General features: G+C 41.8%; 1 protein-coding gene across 1 annotated transcript; it reads left to right on the top strand.

Annotated features, from left to right (window-relative positions):
* Positions 1-4613: 4613 nt before the first annotated feature.
* rad21l1 (RAD21 cohesin complex component like 1) lies at positions 4614-13916 on the top strand (the record flags this gene model as incomplete). Its single annotated transcript, XM_080732961.1, has 11 exons — positions 4614-4760; positions 5583-5712; positions 6199-6298; positions 6454-6557; positions 6692-6796; positions 7490-7651; positions 8470-8675; positions 9202-9271; positions 10053-10201; positions 12551-12625; positions 13725-13916. 11 exons carry the CDS (start codon positions 4614-4616, stop codon positions 13914-13916), a joined length of 1440 nt encoding a protein of 479 aa, XP_080589087.1.
* Positions 13917-14220: the final 304 nt, after the last annotated feature.

The raw sequence follows: 14220 nt of genomic DNA, 5'->3' as shown, positions 1-14220 counted from the left end.
TGTGTCTTTGTTCAATGATTTTCACTGGCACATGGCAACTAAGACCGTCATTCAAGTTAGAAAACTTGAAAAAAAAAAAAAAGATTTTATTTTGTGCACATCATTTTGTGTGTGTTTTTTTTCAGATGTGGAGAGGAAGCCTGCAGCATCTGTTCCACCTGTTGGGAAAACCAGGAGAGACAAGCAAGGTAAGAAAAAAAAGTGTGTGTGTGTGTGTGTGTGTGTGTGTGTGTGTGTCAAAATGTGTTTTATTGTAGTGTGAGTGTGTGTGTGTGTCAAAATGTGTTTTATTGTAGTGTGAGAGAGAGATAATGTATTCTATTATTATACAGTTGTGTGTAGAGATGCTCCATTTTTGGGACTGATACCGGTCAACTGGAATCAGAACCCGCCGATAACGATATTCCCGATCACAGTGTCTAATCCATAAATTCTTCTATTTATTGTTACTGTAGCAGCATTTATATATTTAATGATTCTTCTTACAAAACATTGACATTGTATATTAAGTGTAAACATTAGGAGATTGCAAGCTGAGGTCCTTTAGTATCCAATTCAACTTATAGGAGTTGAAGCTGAGGTTACATTCAGTCCGACAGATAAATATTGTGAAAATGTTTGATATAGCTTGTAGATCGGCAAAGCTGATACCGGTCAAAGCCGATAGAGGCATTATCGGCCGATTGCGATCACTCAGCGATCAATCTGCAATCTCTAGTTGTGTGTTTGTGTGTGTGTGTGTGAGTCAGAGAGAGACTAAATGTATTGGGTTGTAAATGGATATGTTTTTCTTTACTTCTAGGTAGAGGACAGACGATGAATGGTTCAGTGCAGAGGTGCTTGGCAGCCTGCAGACTTCCCTTTTACAGCTACACCTGGACTCATCAACGATGCCGCAACCATCCAGTCCGACCAACCTCAGCCCGTTTTGGACCGAAGACTTGCTGAGTGGAATTGTGGAGCAGACCAACATTTATGCTGAACAGTGCCTTGCCCAGACCCCAGAGATGCCACACTCAGGGTCAACGACTGGCAGGAGCTCACAGTTGAACTAAAAACATTCCTTGGCCTCCTGTTTCTGACTGGCATCATTTGGAAACCTGAGCTGGAGGACTACTGGTCTCTGGAGTAAGTGACCACAACACCGTACTTTCTCCTCATCTGTAGGCGGATGGTGCCCTTCTCTTTGTTTCAGCAACTTCACATCACCAGTACCACGCTCCTTCCACTCTGGAGGGTCATTCTCAGAAGCAAAGCTCTTCTTCTATTTTCTTGTCTGTGGGTGCCACGAAACCCATTTCAGATCATCCTCTGTTTTTTTCCACTACAGTGATGCGGCTGATTATGGGACAGACAGGCTGTTCAGACAGGCTGTTCAAAGTCTGCCTGGTCTTGGACTATCTAAAACATCTCCTATTATCTGTTCAGTAGGAAGAACAGCAAATGGACAAATAAGTTGGTCTTCTACCTGTTCCAGATCTGCATTTTCAATGCTTTCATCCTGTACAAGAAGAGAAATCCTGAGGCGGCCATTCGAAGCATGCTGGGTTTGATTGAAAGTGTTGTGAAAGCGTGGACCAGCCCAACACGTCCCACCAGAAGACCAAGGGGGCCTGGTCCCCAGTCAGGGCTCTCAGTCGGTATCCCACCTACGCCAACAAACCATGTAGTAGCCAAGATTCCGTGCACCCTCTTCAAAGAGAACCCAACAAGGTTTTGCAAGTTCTGTTCCAAAAAGGAGCAAAAGGAGTGAAACAGCGTTTATGTGCACTGTGTGTTTAGTGTGTTTAGTGCCTTTACACAAGAAGTGTTTTGCACGGTACCACACAGGTGGATTATGAAAAAGACACACACACACACACACACACACACACACACACACACACTCTCTTCTACTTTCTATTCTTCTCTTTCTCTTATTTGTTTTGAAAAGTATTGATTGACTACTACTGAGAGTCTGTAAAAAGCTTTTTTCCCCCATGCACTATTGCACTACAATATTGAATGTAAGAAAGTATTTTGGATTGTGTGAAAAAGCCACTGACACAATGTGAACTGAACAAAAATGCACTTGATTGAATAAGAAAAAAAGAAACACTTATTTGTCTTATTCTTTTGTAATTGTTTTGAAGAAAAATACTGTAAATACATCATAGTCATTGAAGTCAAATAAAAAGATAAGTAAGTTTTCAGCTTGATACAGTACCATTTACAAAACAGTGTTTTTCTCAGATTTATTTCCTCAGATTTCCTCAAATTGATTCTGAGCCAATCATTTGCTTCTTCCAGACTAGAGACGACCTTTCAACAGTAGAGGGCGCCAAAAGCTTGTGTACTTTGTAACTTAGGCTATATAAGGAAAATTTCCCCTTCATGCAGTTTGTTGGATAAATTAATGATAACGTATCGGAATGATACTAGAGTACATTATTATTATTATTATAAGTCAGAAATACATTTTATTGTGTTTCTGTATTAGGGTTAGGAGAAGGCTTTGTTTAAGGTCTTGTGTGCCTATGTGTACTTTGGAAAAAGAGTACTACTGATGCCTGATCAATGGTTGTGAATGTGATAATCGTTTTGAGCTGGGTGCCCCTTGGGTTGCGGCCAATGTGGCCCCTGAAGAATTCAGTTGAATAACCTTGATCTGGTCTACAGTATCTAGCCTATCAATGTATGTCTAAGAAAGATAATGTTTGTTTCACCCATCAAGTTCAGCACCTTCATCGTATAGGCTTACAGCAGTGGTTCTCAAACTGTTTCATGTCAAGGACCCCCGCTCTCGAATTGACACTTATTGACTGCCATTTGAAGATATTCCAGGGACCCCCAAGAGTTGTATGGCTCTAGCAGTGATTCCCAACCATTTTAATTTCAAGTACCCCCAGTTTGACATACATTAGGCTACAGACCTAGCCTACTACAGACCCCCATTTAATGGCATTTCTATCTTTGAGACCCCACTTTATATTGTAAAATCAATGTTGAACCGGGTCCATTTGGTTACATTTGTACACTCTTTGAGTTACATACCCAAAAGGGTCCATTTGGTTCCTAACTAATATTTAGCTGGGGAGTAGGGACCCCCTGGAGCTCCCTCAATGACCCCTGGGGGTCCCCGGACCCCAGTTTGAGAACCAATGATGTACAGCACCTGAAAATTGATGAGGAAATAATGAATGGAATTGTAGTTGTTATTAGGAGCATTATTGTGGAGCACTATACAATTAATGCCATGAATATCGTTATGTTATTTAAGTTTAAAAGAGTTGGTTATGGGCAGTGTGTGGACCACCAGCTTCGCGCAAGATCAAAGAACTATGACCTAATTGATTCTCCGTAGCAGTGCCAAAAAAAAGAACAGATCTACAAGCTTCACACGTCTTTCGTTGCCGTGCGTTGATAGCTTGTAGATCTGTCCTTTTGGCACGTGACCTTGGCTCGCGACGGAGTGCGCATTAAACGCGGCAATTTGAATCCAGGAGGTAGGCTATTATTGGCTATTATTTATTGTCATCATTGTCCAGCTGGCCAACATTAAAAGGTGAATTGGGATTCATAGTTGTTAAATTTGACAAGTTAGTGTAATATGAGGATAAATGCCAGGTGTCGGAACAACAGGGACGACATTAGCGTATGTAAAGAAACATTGTGTGTCAAATAAACGTAGCTAGTTCATTTCATTTTAGCAAGACAATATGCGGCAGCCATATTTAGCATTATGTACTATGGTGAACTACAACAATGAACACACCGTGTCTGCCGACGGTACTTTTAATAAGAAGTGAATTAGTACATATTGCTATAGTAATATAGCTTCTGTAGCCACAAAGGACTCCCAAATGAATTCAAAGGACGGGTTTTAAACATTACTATTGACTTTACTGTACGACGCTTGCCGAAAATGGCAAGCTCACAAACATGTAAGCTAAGCTTGTACACCTGCTGTAAATCAAGCAGTGATGGAAAATTACTCACATTTTTTACTTGAATAACATTATCAATACTGCTATATAGAAATATACTCTACTGTTACAAGTAAAAGTCCGGAATTAAAAATGTACTTGAGTAAAAGTACAAAAGTAGTCCTACTGGTATCAAAATGTACTTAAAGTACCAAAAGTAAAAGTACTCATTATGCAGAATGTCTCATTTCAAGTTTTCAAATGAATACAAAATATTTTCAAAATAGCAGATCTACAAGCTCGTTACAAGTAAAAGTCCGGAATAAAAAATGTACTTGAGTAAAAGTACAAAAGTTCTGGTTCTTAAAGTACCAAAAGTAAAAGTACTCATTATGCAGAATGTCCCATTGTGAGCTTGTAGATCTGCTATTTTCAAATGGCTGAAATGTATAGAGAGGTGAAGTGGTTAATGTATGTTTTGTAATAATAATCAATAATCAAAATGGAGTAAAAGTACAATATTTGTCTCTGAGATGTAGTGGAGTAGAAGTAAAAGTATTGGAAATTGGAAATACTCCAGTATAAAGTACAAATACCTATGAATAAGTACAATACTTGAGTAAATGTTACTTTACACCACTGATCAAGCATTATCCTGTTGTCACAGAACCGGACTGAACAGAGTCGTAAACATCTGGAGGGTTCAACATGATGTTCTACACACAGCTGTTTGCGTCCAAACGTGGACCTTTAGCCAAAATCTGGCTGGCAGCTCACTGGGAACGTAAAATCACTAAGGCCCAGGTGTTTGAATGCAACCTGGAAACCACCATTGAAGACATCATCTCCCCACTGGTAAAATACTTCAATAGGCCTACATAGTACATACTAGTAATATCACAGTGATTGATTGAAACATTGGTAGTTATTATGCAATTTATGTAAATTGGTTAACACATTTGTTGTTGTGCGGTACACAACATGGGGTGGCCCACCTCAAAGACCCCCTCTAATCATTGAGGGGTTTGAGGGGGTCCCCAGCAAAAGATTGATGGTTAAACAATTTGTATAGGCTAATGTACAAGTAAATACAACTGGAGAACATACAAGATGTCTATTTATTTAGAGTCTAGACCAGGGGTTTTCAAAGTGGGTGACGGGGCACCCTGGGGTGCCGTGACGGCAGTCTAGGTGTGCCGCAAGATCATTTGATAATATTTGAGATTTATTTGGACACTTAAGTGTCGCAACATAATTGCTAAAATATGCTATAAATATAAGGTGCTGGGAGTGAAAATTATGAATATAATGTAGGGGTGCCTCGGATAAAAAGAAAATATTTATAGGGGTGCCCCGAGCCAAAAACTTTTGGGAACCCCTGTTCTAGACAGTAAAGGAATTCTGGACCAAACGACAGACCGTATTTATTGGACCGAGTCAATGTTATTAGATTGGGGTCCTGGGTCCCTGTGCATAACAAGAGTAATGCATATATCAACCTGTGGGGGTGCTTGAAATTAAAGAGGTTGAGAATTATAGATGTACCAGTGGTGCTAAATTTCATTTTTACCTGGTATCCATCCTAGTTATGTTGTAGCACTTTGTTTTTTTTCTTTGCACTCTACTTATTTGACCAGAATGACCACTTACCCTGTCATTTTCGGTGTATTTCTATAGATGAGAATCGGCTTGCGGACATCTAGTCATCTACTCCTGGGAGTGGTACGGATCTACTCAAGGAAAGCCAAGTATCTCCTTGCAGACTGCAATGATGCTCTGGTCAAGATTAAAGTGGCATTCAGGCCAGGTAACTTATCTTTGTCTTGTCGTCACTGTCACTGTCAACATTAGCATGTTTGGAAATGTACACAAGTAGGCTAATAGTTGTGTGCTCATTCAAACCTACTTACCGTAGTTCAGGTGTTGTGTGAAAGAATCTGTTTGTGAAAAGATAAAAAATTATCCATACACCGAAGCTTGGTTAAGATAGTTACTCATCTTTTCATGTACAATACCAGCCAATCCTGGCATTTTGTTTTTATATTCATCTTATGGTAATTTCCTGCACTAGCTGGAAGTATGCGTTGTGATATTATATTTAGAGTGTTAGCCTATCTAAGTATCACAGCACACAACTGAATAACCATTTTGAGTTCGGTGTTCGGATTTTGGGTGTCGTAGTTTCCTGAGCTGGTTCTATAAAAATACAAGTTATTGAATATTGACTGCTGTCTTTCTATGACTGCCTCCATCCTCCCCCCAAACTATGCACCTCCCAATGTCAACACACCAGGACAAACTCAAACTGATATGCCTGCCGAGGCGCTTGAGGCCACAACAAAAGCCATCACCTTGGTTGAGGAATTCACTGACTTTGACACTCTGCTGCCAAGGTACTATTCTCTTTCATTTTTATCTTTTGTTCATGCCATGTCTTCTTTAATTATACAATCTGTGTAGTGTTTTTACATTGATAGTGTAAAGATGTCAAAGACTAGTACACATTTCTATGCCCCTTACAACTGTTCTTTCTTCATGTGGACACAAGTAACATCGACCTGTTGGAGAACTATGCACTCAACCAGTCTCGAAAGGAGGAGATCACTCTCAAAGAGGATTTTGGAAACAGCTTTCTAGTACTGCAGGATTTTGGTAAGAACGAATGTTCCTGTTTGTTGTTTTTTATTTGATTCTGGCAGTAAACTTCTAGGGGTGCCGGTCTTGTGTGTCAAAGTAGTCCCTGATGATATTGATTCTATAATTGTGCTTTCCTCTGTGTGCTTTAGGAGGTGAATCACATCGCCCGCTTGGACTGCTGGATATGACCTTCCAAAGCCTGGCTGACCCTCAAGATAATTTTGGGGATGAAGACATCGGCATGGACGTGCTTGGTAGTGGACAGACTAGAGCGTGACAGTGGACACTACAGTTGGGCAATGGACTGACTAGAGTTTAGCGGTGGCTAGACTAGAACTCCGCAGTGGACTGACTAGAGTTCAGTAGTGGATGGACTAGAGTTGAGTCTTAGGGAACTATAAATTTGGGATATTATTATTATTTAATTTGGCAGTGGACTGACTAGAGTTCGGTACTGTATGGACTACAGCTCGGCAGTGGACTGATTAGGGCTCGGTAGTAGACTAACTAGATCTTTGAGTTTGAAGAAATAATGTTTATTCAAAACAGTTACTATTGCCATACCCATAATATACAGTAGTCCTCATGGTTATTTTGCTGTCACTGCTAATTGACCATATCTCATACAAAATGGCTGCGTGTGAATATGATACCCACCTCAACTCATCTAAAAGAGGAATGACCTAATTGGATCTTTTTTATTTGAATGACTACAGATTGGATAACAAGCTCCAGTGATAATGCTTTTCAAGAGGATAACATCACAGAGGAGCCACCACATGAACTGCTAGATACCTCCACTAACATTATCAATGAGGGTAACGTCTCTTGAATATTTTACTCAAATTGCTCCCATAATTACAGCTGCATTTGCCTGTCATTGGTGTTAGTATTAAATGGACAGCTAAGTTGGTGATTAGGACTGAGACGGTTCTTGTGTATTCCAGAACCTATGGAGGTAGATGCCCCCAGACCAGATCCTATGGAGGCAGACCTTTCAACAATGAGTGAGACCACCCTGGTTGCCAACGAGGAGGAAGGCATGAGTGAGACCACCCTGGTTGCCAACGAGGAGGAAGGCTTTGCCCTGGAGCCTGTGACTATGACTCGTAAGCTTAAATCACTCCCCCTTTAATTGTTGTTCCTTAATTGTATAATTGAGAGACATTGTTATCTAGCATACTTTGGAAGATTTAGAGGAGTGTGGAATGGGAGATAGAAGACAAGTTTGCTAGTGAGTAAGCCTTGCCGAGCCATGTGGCCCATAGGGCAGGAGCCTATCTCCTGTTCATGTTGTGTGAGGCGGATGCACGTCCCTTAGCCATGATGTGCAAGTACACCCCCTGGACATGATGTCGCAACGTACCCCAATCCAACCCTTGATGCTGAGTGCCAAGCAGCGAAGCATTGGGTGACATTTTAGTCTTAACACTTTGGCTCCCAGACGTCTTACCTGGTTACCATGGTTACCAGGTAAACAGGTGCTGCCGCTGGTGAGCGAAAAAACGACATATCCCATGATGCTGGTGCTCTCAGGTGTTTGGGGATGGCGTTCCACAGACATGGGGCTGTATAGCAGAAGACCTGGTCGCCCATGATGCGGAGGTTGGTGTCGGGGATAAGGAGAAGGTTGGTGCTTGAAGAGGGTTAGGGTTAGGTTTGCGTGTCCGGTTTTGGTTTGAGAAGTTCTTTGAGGTAGGGGGGTAGTGCCGTAGATCAGATGCAGGTTGAGGGAGATGGTGGTGGCTGGTTTGCGTCTTTGGCATGGCCTGGCTGGGGATTAGAACCCCGACCTCACAATCTCTAAAATGCACAAGGTCCTATTTGACAAGTGTGCCTGTCAATATTCTCTGAGAAACCCACTCAGAGAAACTATTAATAATTAATAGAGAAACAAGCAAATGTCCTACATTTTCTCCCCCCGCAGCGACCTCTGACAGAAAGAGGTTAAGGAGGAAAAGGAAGCTGGTGGTGGACCAGGACAAGGAGTTGTCCAACGAGGCCATCAGAAAGCACATTGCCGACTACTCTGACCTGATCGGCCCTTTGGACATGGCGCCCCCTACCTACAAGCTCATGAAGTGGAAGGAGACCGGTCAAGCAGACAAACTCCTCAGCCGCTTCACCGCGGATGTCATACATCCACAGCTAATGAAGGTCCAAACATAGTGTAGTTTATTTGTTAACATGGTCGCCACTCTTCTGGAAAACGTACTAAAGTAATGGAATTTCATTTCACGCATTTCCCTATTCTGGTCAAGTTAGGCAAAATAAAAAAAATATTTTGGATCCTTTGTCAATCAGCATTCATTCAAAAATGTCTTTGTCGAATAGCAAATGCCCCTCAATCGTCTACATGCTAAACTGATCATGAACATTTCAATGCGGGTAAAGTTTTGGATAATTATATTAATGAGAGAGAGTGGGAAGCCTGAGTTAAACCTCCCAACTTACAATCATATGCTCATAGATGCACAATGTGATCCTATCATATCAGCAGCACGTGTAAGTCAGCATTAGCCTCTATCCTGAAAGCCTTTGAAGCTATATTCATTGTTATTTTTATAATGCAGCAGTAGTTATAATAGCAATGAAGTATTCATGTAAGTGCAGTATTTATTTTTTTATTTTTTTGTATTTACCCATTTTGCATTTGCAGCTCTTTCCCAGTATCATTTCGGGAGCGAGGGTCATCAGAGTGAGTGATGAAGACGAGCACAGAGCAGGAGGTATGAAGGTGTTAAATGTTAGAGCAGTGGTTTTCATATCAAGGTTAATTATTTATTCAGCACTTGAGCCACGGATGTGCTACCATAGGAGCATAGATAACAGTCAAACGTTCATCAAAATAACAATTATTATACTAATCTAATTGTGTATGTAGACTTCTTGTAAATTAAGTAATGCAAATGTTTGACAATAAATTAACTCTTGAGAGCGGTAAAATGAACTATAAGGGTCCATTTGGTTAATAAAATTCCATCATTTAGCTGAGGACCTCCTGGAACCTCCTCCCGGACCACTGGTTGAGAACCACTGCGTAGTTGGAGCTTATGAATCGGCATAAGATTCACTGTGTCTTAATATTTATAGTGCTGTCGTGTATTTTATTATTATTTTGTATTATTACATTATCGTCGTTGTCTGGCGAAAACGTTGTGTCTCCAAGTTTCAAATGTGTACGTTCTTTCGCGAAGTAAAGCCCTGCTTCATCATACAAGGCCGTCGCACAAAAGTAGTGAAAACAGCAGATCTACAAGCACACAACGCCTCGCAGTGTGTGCTTGTAGATCGGCTGTTTTCACTAGTTTAAATCATTTTTAAAATGATAAATGCAAACGAACGGTTTTTTGACATACAAGGTTTCCACCCGACAACGACGTTATGTTTTTGCTGATTTTATTTATCTCAATTGTACTGCAATTTTTCAGCATCTGTTGAACTTGTTTTTAAATGTGCTTTATGAATCAAATTGACTGGAGTGACACGACGTGTATTTGTACACTGTAGGTCAGAAAGAGGGGAGCCTCCATACTGCAGAGCTCAGTGCTCTGGATCAGACTGTGGATAGTGAGAGAGAGAGACTGAGGCCCAGTGCTGAGCTGACTCCCCCTGAGCACGTGAGCGACCCACCCGAGAACTGCATTGAGCCAGCACAAGTAAGCTTTAGTAAGCATGTCTGTCTGTGCACTGACAGTCAACAAACACTAAGGCTAGGGCTCCACCAAAATGACGGCGTCGTGCCGGCGTCGGACGCCGTCAAAAAATGAACCGGGGCGAATTTGAGCGTCCGACGCGGACGTTGACGTCGGCAGTGGAGCACCCTTCATTGATTAAAACGGGAGCGTTCCCTGCGTTGACGTTGACTCGACGCTCGACGCGCTCGGTGGAGCCGGGGGCTAAGCAGATGCAACATCCCCAGTTCCATTCTGAACTGTGCTGCATGCACCCCCCCCCCCCCCCCCCACACACACACACACACACACACACACACACACGTGGGGGGGGAACATACTGTTCTCTTGGTGTATACAGTACCACACACACAGCACCATACAAAGGCAACTCATTGTAGATGAGTCAACTCATTGCTATGATTATTGCACATATTTCTTGAATCTTGAATGTACACAGTCTGTGCACAGACAGGTGACAAATAGAACTACATAAAAGTGTCTCATGAAGGTCACCACAAGCCACCAGAACAGCTTCAATGCACCTTAGCATAGATTGTGCAAGTCTCTGGAATCGAGGAATAGAACACAAACTTAACTTCCCTCATTTATGTTGATGGTGTTGTGGAGCGCTGTCAGATATTCCATAGGGCAGGGGTCTTCAACAGGGGGTCCGGGACCCCTAGGGGGTCCTCAGAGTTACTACAGGGGTCCTCCAAATCTTTGTATGATAGAAAGTTTTTTTCTCCACTTTTATATGAACCCTAGTGTCCTCACTCTGAGAACTTAAGCCAAAAATAGCAGATCTACAAGCTCACAACGCCTCGCAGCGCGTTGTGAGCTTGTAGATCGGTTATTTTTGTCAAAGAGTTTTGGTGTAGAGGGGGAAAAGAGCAGACTAATTACAGAGTGAAAGGTCAAGTGTATTGTATTGATGGTTCAAGTGGTTAAATATCTGAAAACACGCATTGACATGAATCCAAAATACTGATGATTGTGCAGTCAAACAAACTATACAGAATCTATGAACAGGTTGCTTCATCTCTCTCACAAGTAAGGGGTCCTTGGCCTGAAAACGTTCAAGACCCCTGCCATAGGGGTTCAATTGGGTTGAGGTCTTGTGACTGTGAAAGCCATAGTTACAGTAATACTCATCAAACCATTCAGCGAACATTTCTGGATAGGAGTATTCATTGTCATCCTGGAAAAGAAATCATAGGAATAGGATAAAGGTGATTACTCATTGATCTGCAGTGACCCTTCTCTCTAAGTGGACCTTATAAAAGTCTGGCTTTCCGAGGCTAAGTGGACCCAAACAATGCCAGGAAATGGCCCCTCAGCATAACAGACAGACTGTTCTTGCTGATACAGTCTGATCACATCCTGCATTTAGTCCCCTGACTAAATCTGCTTTCCTTGTCTAATGCAGTGGTTCTCAACCTTTTCAGGCCGTGACCCCCCAAATAATCATATTTTAACTGGGGACCCCCACCCTGAAAAGCACTAAGAGTTGAGGCATTACATTTTGTATAACACAGTTCTATTGTGAAAATAGCATCTACATGCTCACAACGCCTCGCTGTGCTAATATTTGACAATTTGGCCAATGTTTAATTTGTCATTTTACTTTCAATTGTCATTTTAGAAGCATGCATATACCCTCTGTACACTTAAACTTCATGTTGGTTTGTTTACTGTTGAGTGAGAAAACAATGATGCACATTAAGTTAATCATTTGGAGACCCCCCAAAATAATTTGGGGGCCCCCCTGTGGTTCCCGACCCACAGGTTGAGAACCACTGGTCTAATGCACAAGGTTTAAGGTCATTGAATGTGCATTTTTGAACAGAATTTCTATTTGCTAATGTCTTTCCCATAGATTGAAATGGAGATGTCACTTAAGTCAATGTTCCTATTGAAACACTAGATAGTTGAGCAGTCTTTGCGTCTAGATCTCCCGCCACAATAACGAAACTCTTCACTTCTTAATGGTGTCATGTCGTATGGAAGTATGGAAGCAGATTTGTTTGTTGTGTTTCTGCACTTATAATATTAATTTGTCACCCGATATGAACATGTGTGTATTACTGCTTATAAATATTATTTGTCTCCGCTTGTTGAGGATGAGAATGGGTTGGACTTCTCACACTCTGGCCTTCCATCAGAGGATTCCATGTTTGTCCATCCGTCTGGACGGAACAGGGAAAGTCAATCGACCATCATCCCCACTCAGGTGCTTACAGTAACACACACACACACACACACACACACACACACTGTGAGAAGTGCATACTTGTGACTGACTGCGTGATTTGATGTTTTCCTGCACTGCAGTCTGAGCTGGACAGCCAGGACCGTGAGGAGAGGAGGCTAACCCGAAAAACCCAGAAGCTACTAAACACTCTCAGAGTAAGATATCAAAATAATAAACACTCATGATACAGTCTACATGACCTTCGTATATGCAACAATAACAACTTCCAAACGATCTCCTCTGAAACAATGCACACTATGGTTAAATTGTTCTCCTTTGTATGAGGATTTCGCTTGCCAAAAATAGCAGATCTACAAGCTCATAACGCACTGCGTCAGCGATGCGTTGTGAGCTTGTAGATCGGCTAGATTGGCTATTTTCGGTTTGCGACACCGTCGTATGACGAAGTGTAAACCAGGCTTCATTTTACAATGAGGCAAAATATAAACACAGTTGTTGCTTGCCACCCAGTAGCATGCCAACAGTGATTGAGACCGCTTGACAGACAAAAATCCACAGTCACTGTCCGTATGGATTTGAAGAGTCAGAGTAGGATTAGAGCAGGGGTTTTCAAAGTGGGTGACGGGGCACCCTGGGGTGCCGTGACGGCAGTCCAGGGGTGCAGCGAGATAATATGATAATATTTGGAATTTATTTGGACACTTGAACAAATATTATTTAGTATAATTTTAAACTTGAAGTACAAAGTTATTTTCAGTCAGTTCTAACCAAAATGGCTATTATCTCAACGTTTTCCTTGCAACAGAATCACTAAAATATTGTCACTGTCGGGCAGAAACCTCGTATCTCCAAGTTTCTAATTTGTACATCTTTTGGTAAAGCAAAGTCCTGCTTCATCATACAAGACCGTCGCACAAAACTAGTGAAAACAGCAGATCTACAAGCACACAACGCCTCGCGATGCGAGGCGTTGTGTGCTTGTAGATCTGCTGTTTTCACTAGTTTAGTACATTTTATAGATGATAAATACAAAACAAACAGTTTTGGACATACAAGGTTTCCACCCGACAACGACGATATGCTATAAATATAAGGTGCTGGGAGTGAAAATTATAATGTAGGGGCAGATAAAAAGGTTTGGGAACCCCTGGATTAGAGAATGGTAGTTGGAAATTTAAATCTGTGTGTGTGTGTGTGTGTGTGTGTGTGTGTGTGTGTGTGTGTGTGTGTGTGTGTGTGTGTGTGTGTCTGTGTGTGTCTGTGTCTCTATCTCTGTCTCTGTCTCTCTCACAGAACCTGAGCAGTGGCAGCAACAACGCCACGGTCAGCTTCAAGTCGCTATGTGTGCGGAGCTCTCGCGCGCGGGCATCGTCCACCTTCTTCTACCTCCTGGTCCTGAAGAAACGGCAGGCCATCGAGCTGCACCAGAAGGCTCCCTACGAAGACGTCCTCGCCACGCCTGGCCCTAAATTCCATGAGTCATAGGATGCAGCAGTGTTACAGTACTGAGCCCTGGGCTTGGCTGCCAGAATGGTTTGGAAAATGAGTCAGAGAGACCCCCGGGTGAAATTAAGTTGACTTAAAGAGGTTTGTGGGTTGACAAAAAACAAAGAAATATTTGGACCTCCTCCTGGGATATCTGGATATATGTCTTGACTATGTGCTCCTCTTGCTTTTTTATTTTTTATTTTATTTGATATCAATTATTTTGTTGCCCACTGGCATTTGCCAAATAAAATAACAATTATTTAGTTTTTGTGTGGTGGTGGGGGTGTGTTACTATTTTATG

The sequence above is a fragment of the Nannobrachium achirus genome (assembly GCF_963921795.1).
Source record: "Nannobrachium achirus genome assembly, chromosome: 9".
Lineage (NCBI taxonomy): Eukaryota > Metazoa > Chordata > Actinopteri > Myctophiformes > Myctophidae > Nannobrachium > Nannobrachium achirus.
This window is presented reverse-complemented; position numbering and strand designations above follow the sequence as displayed.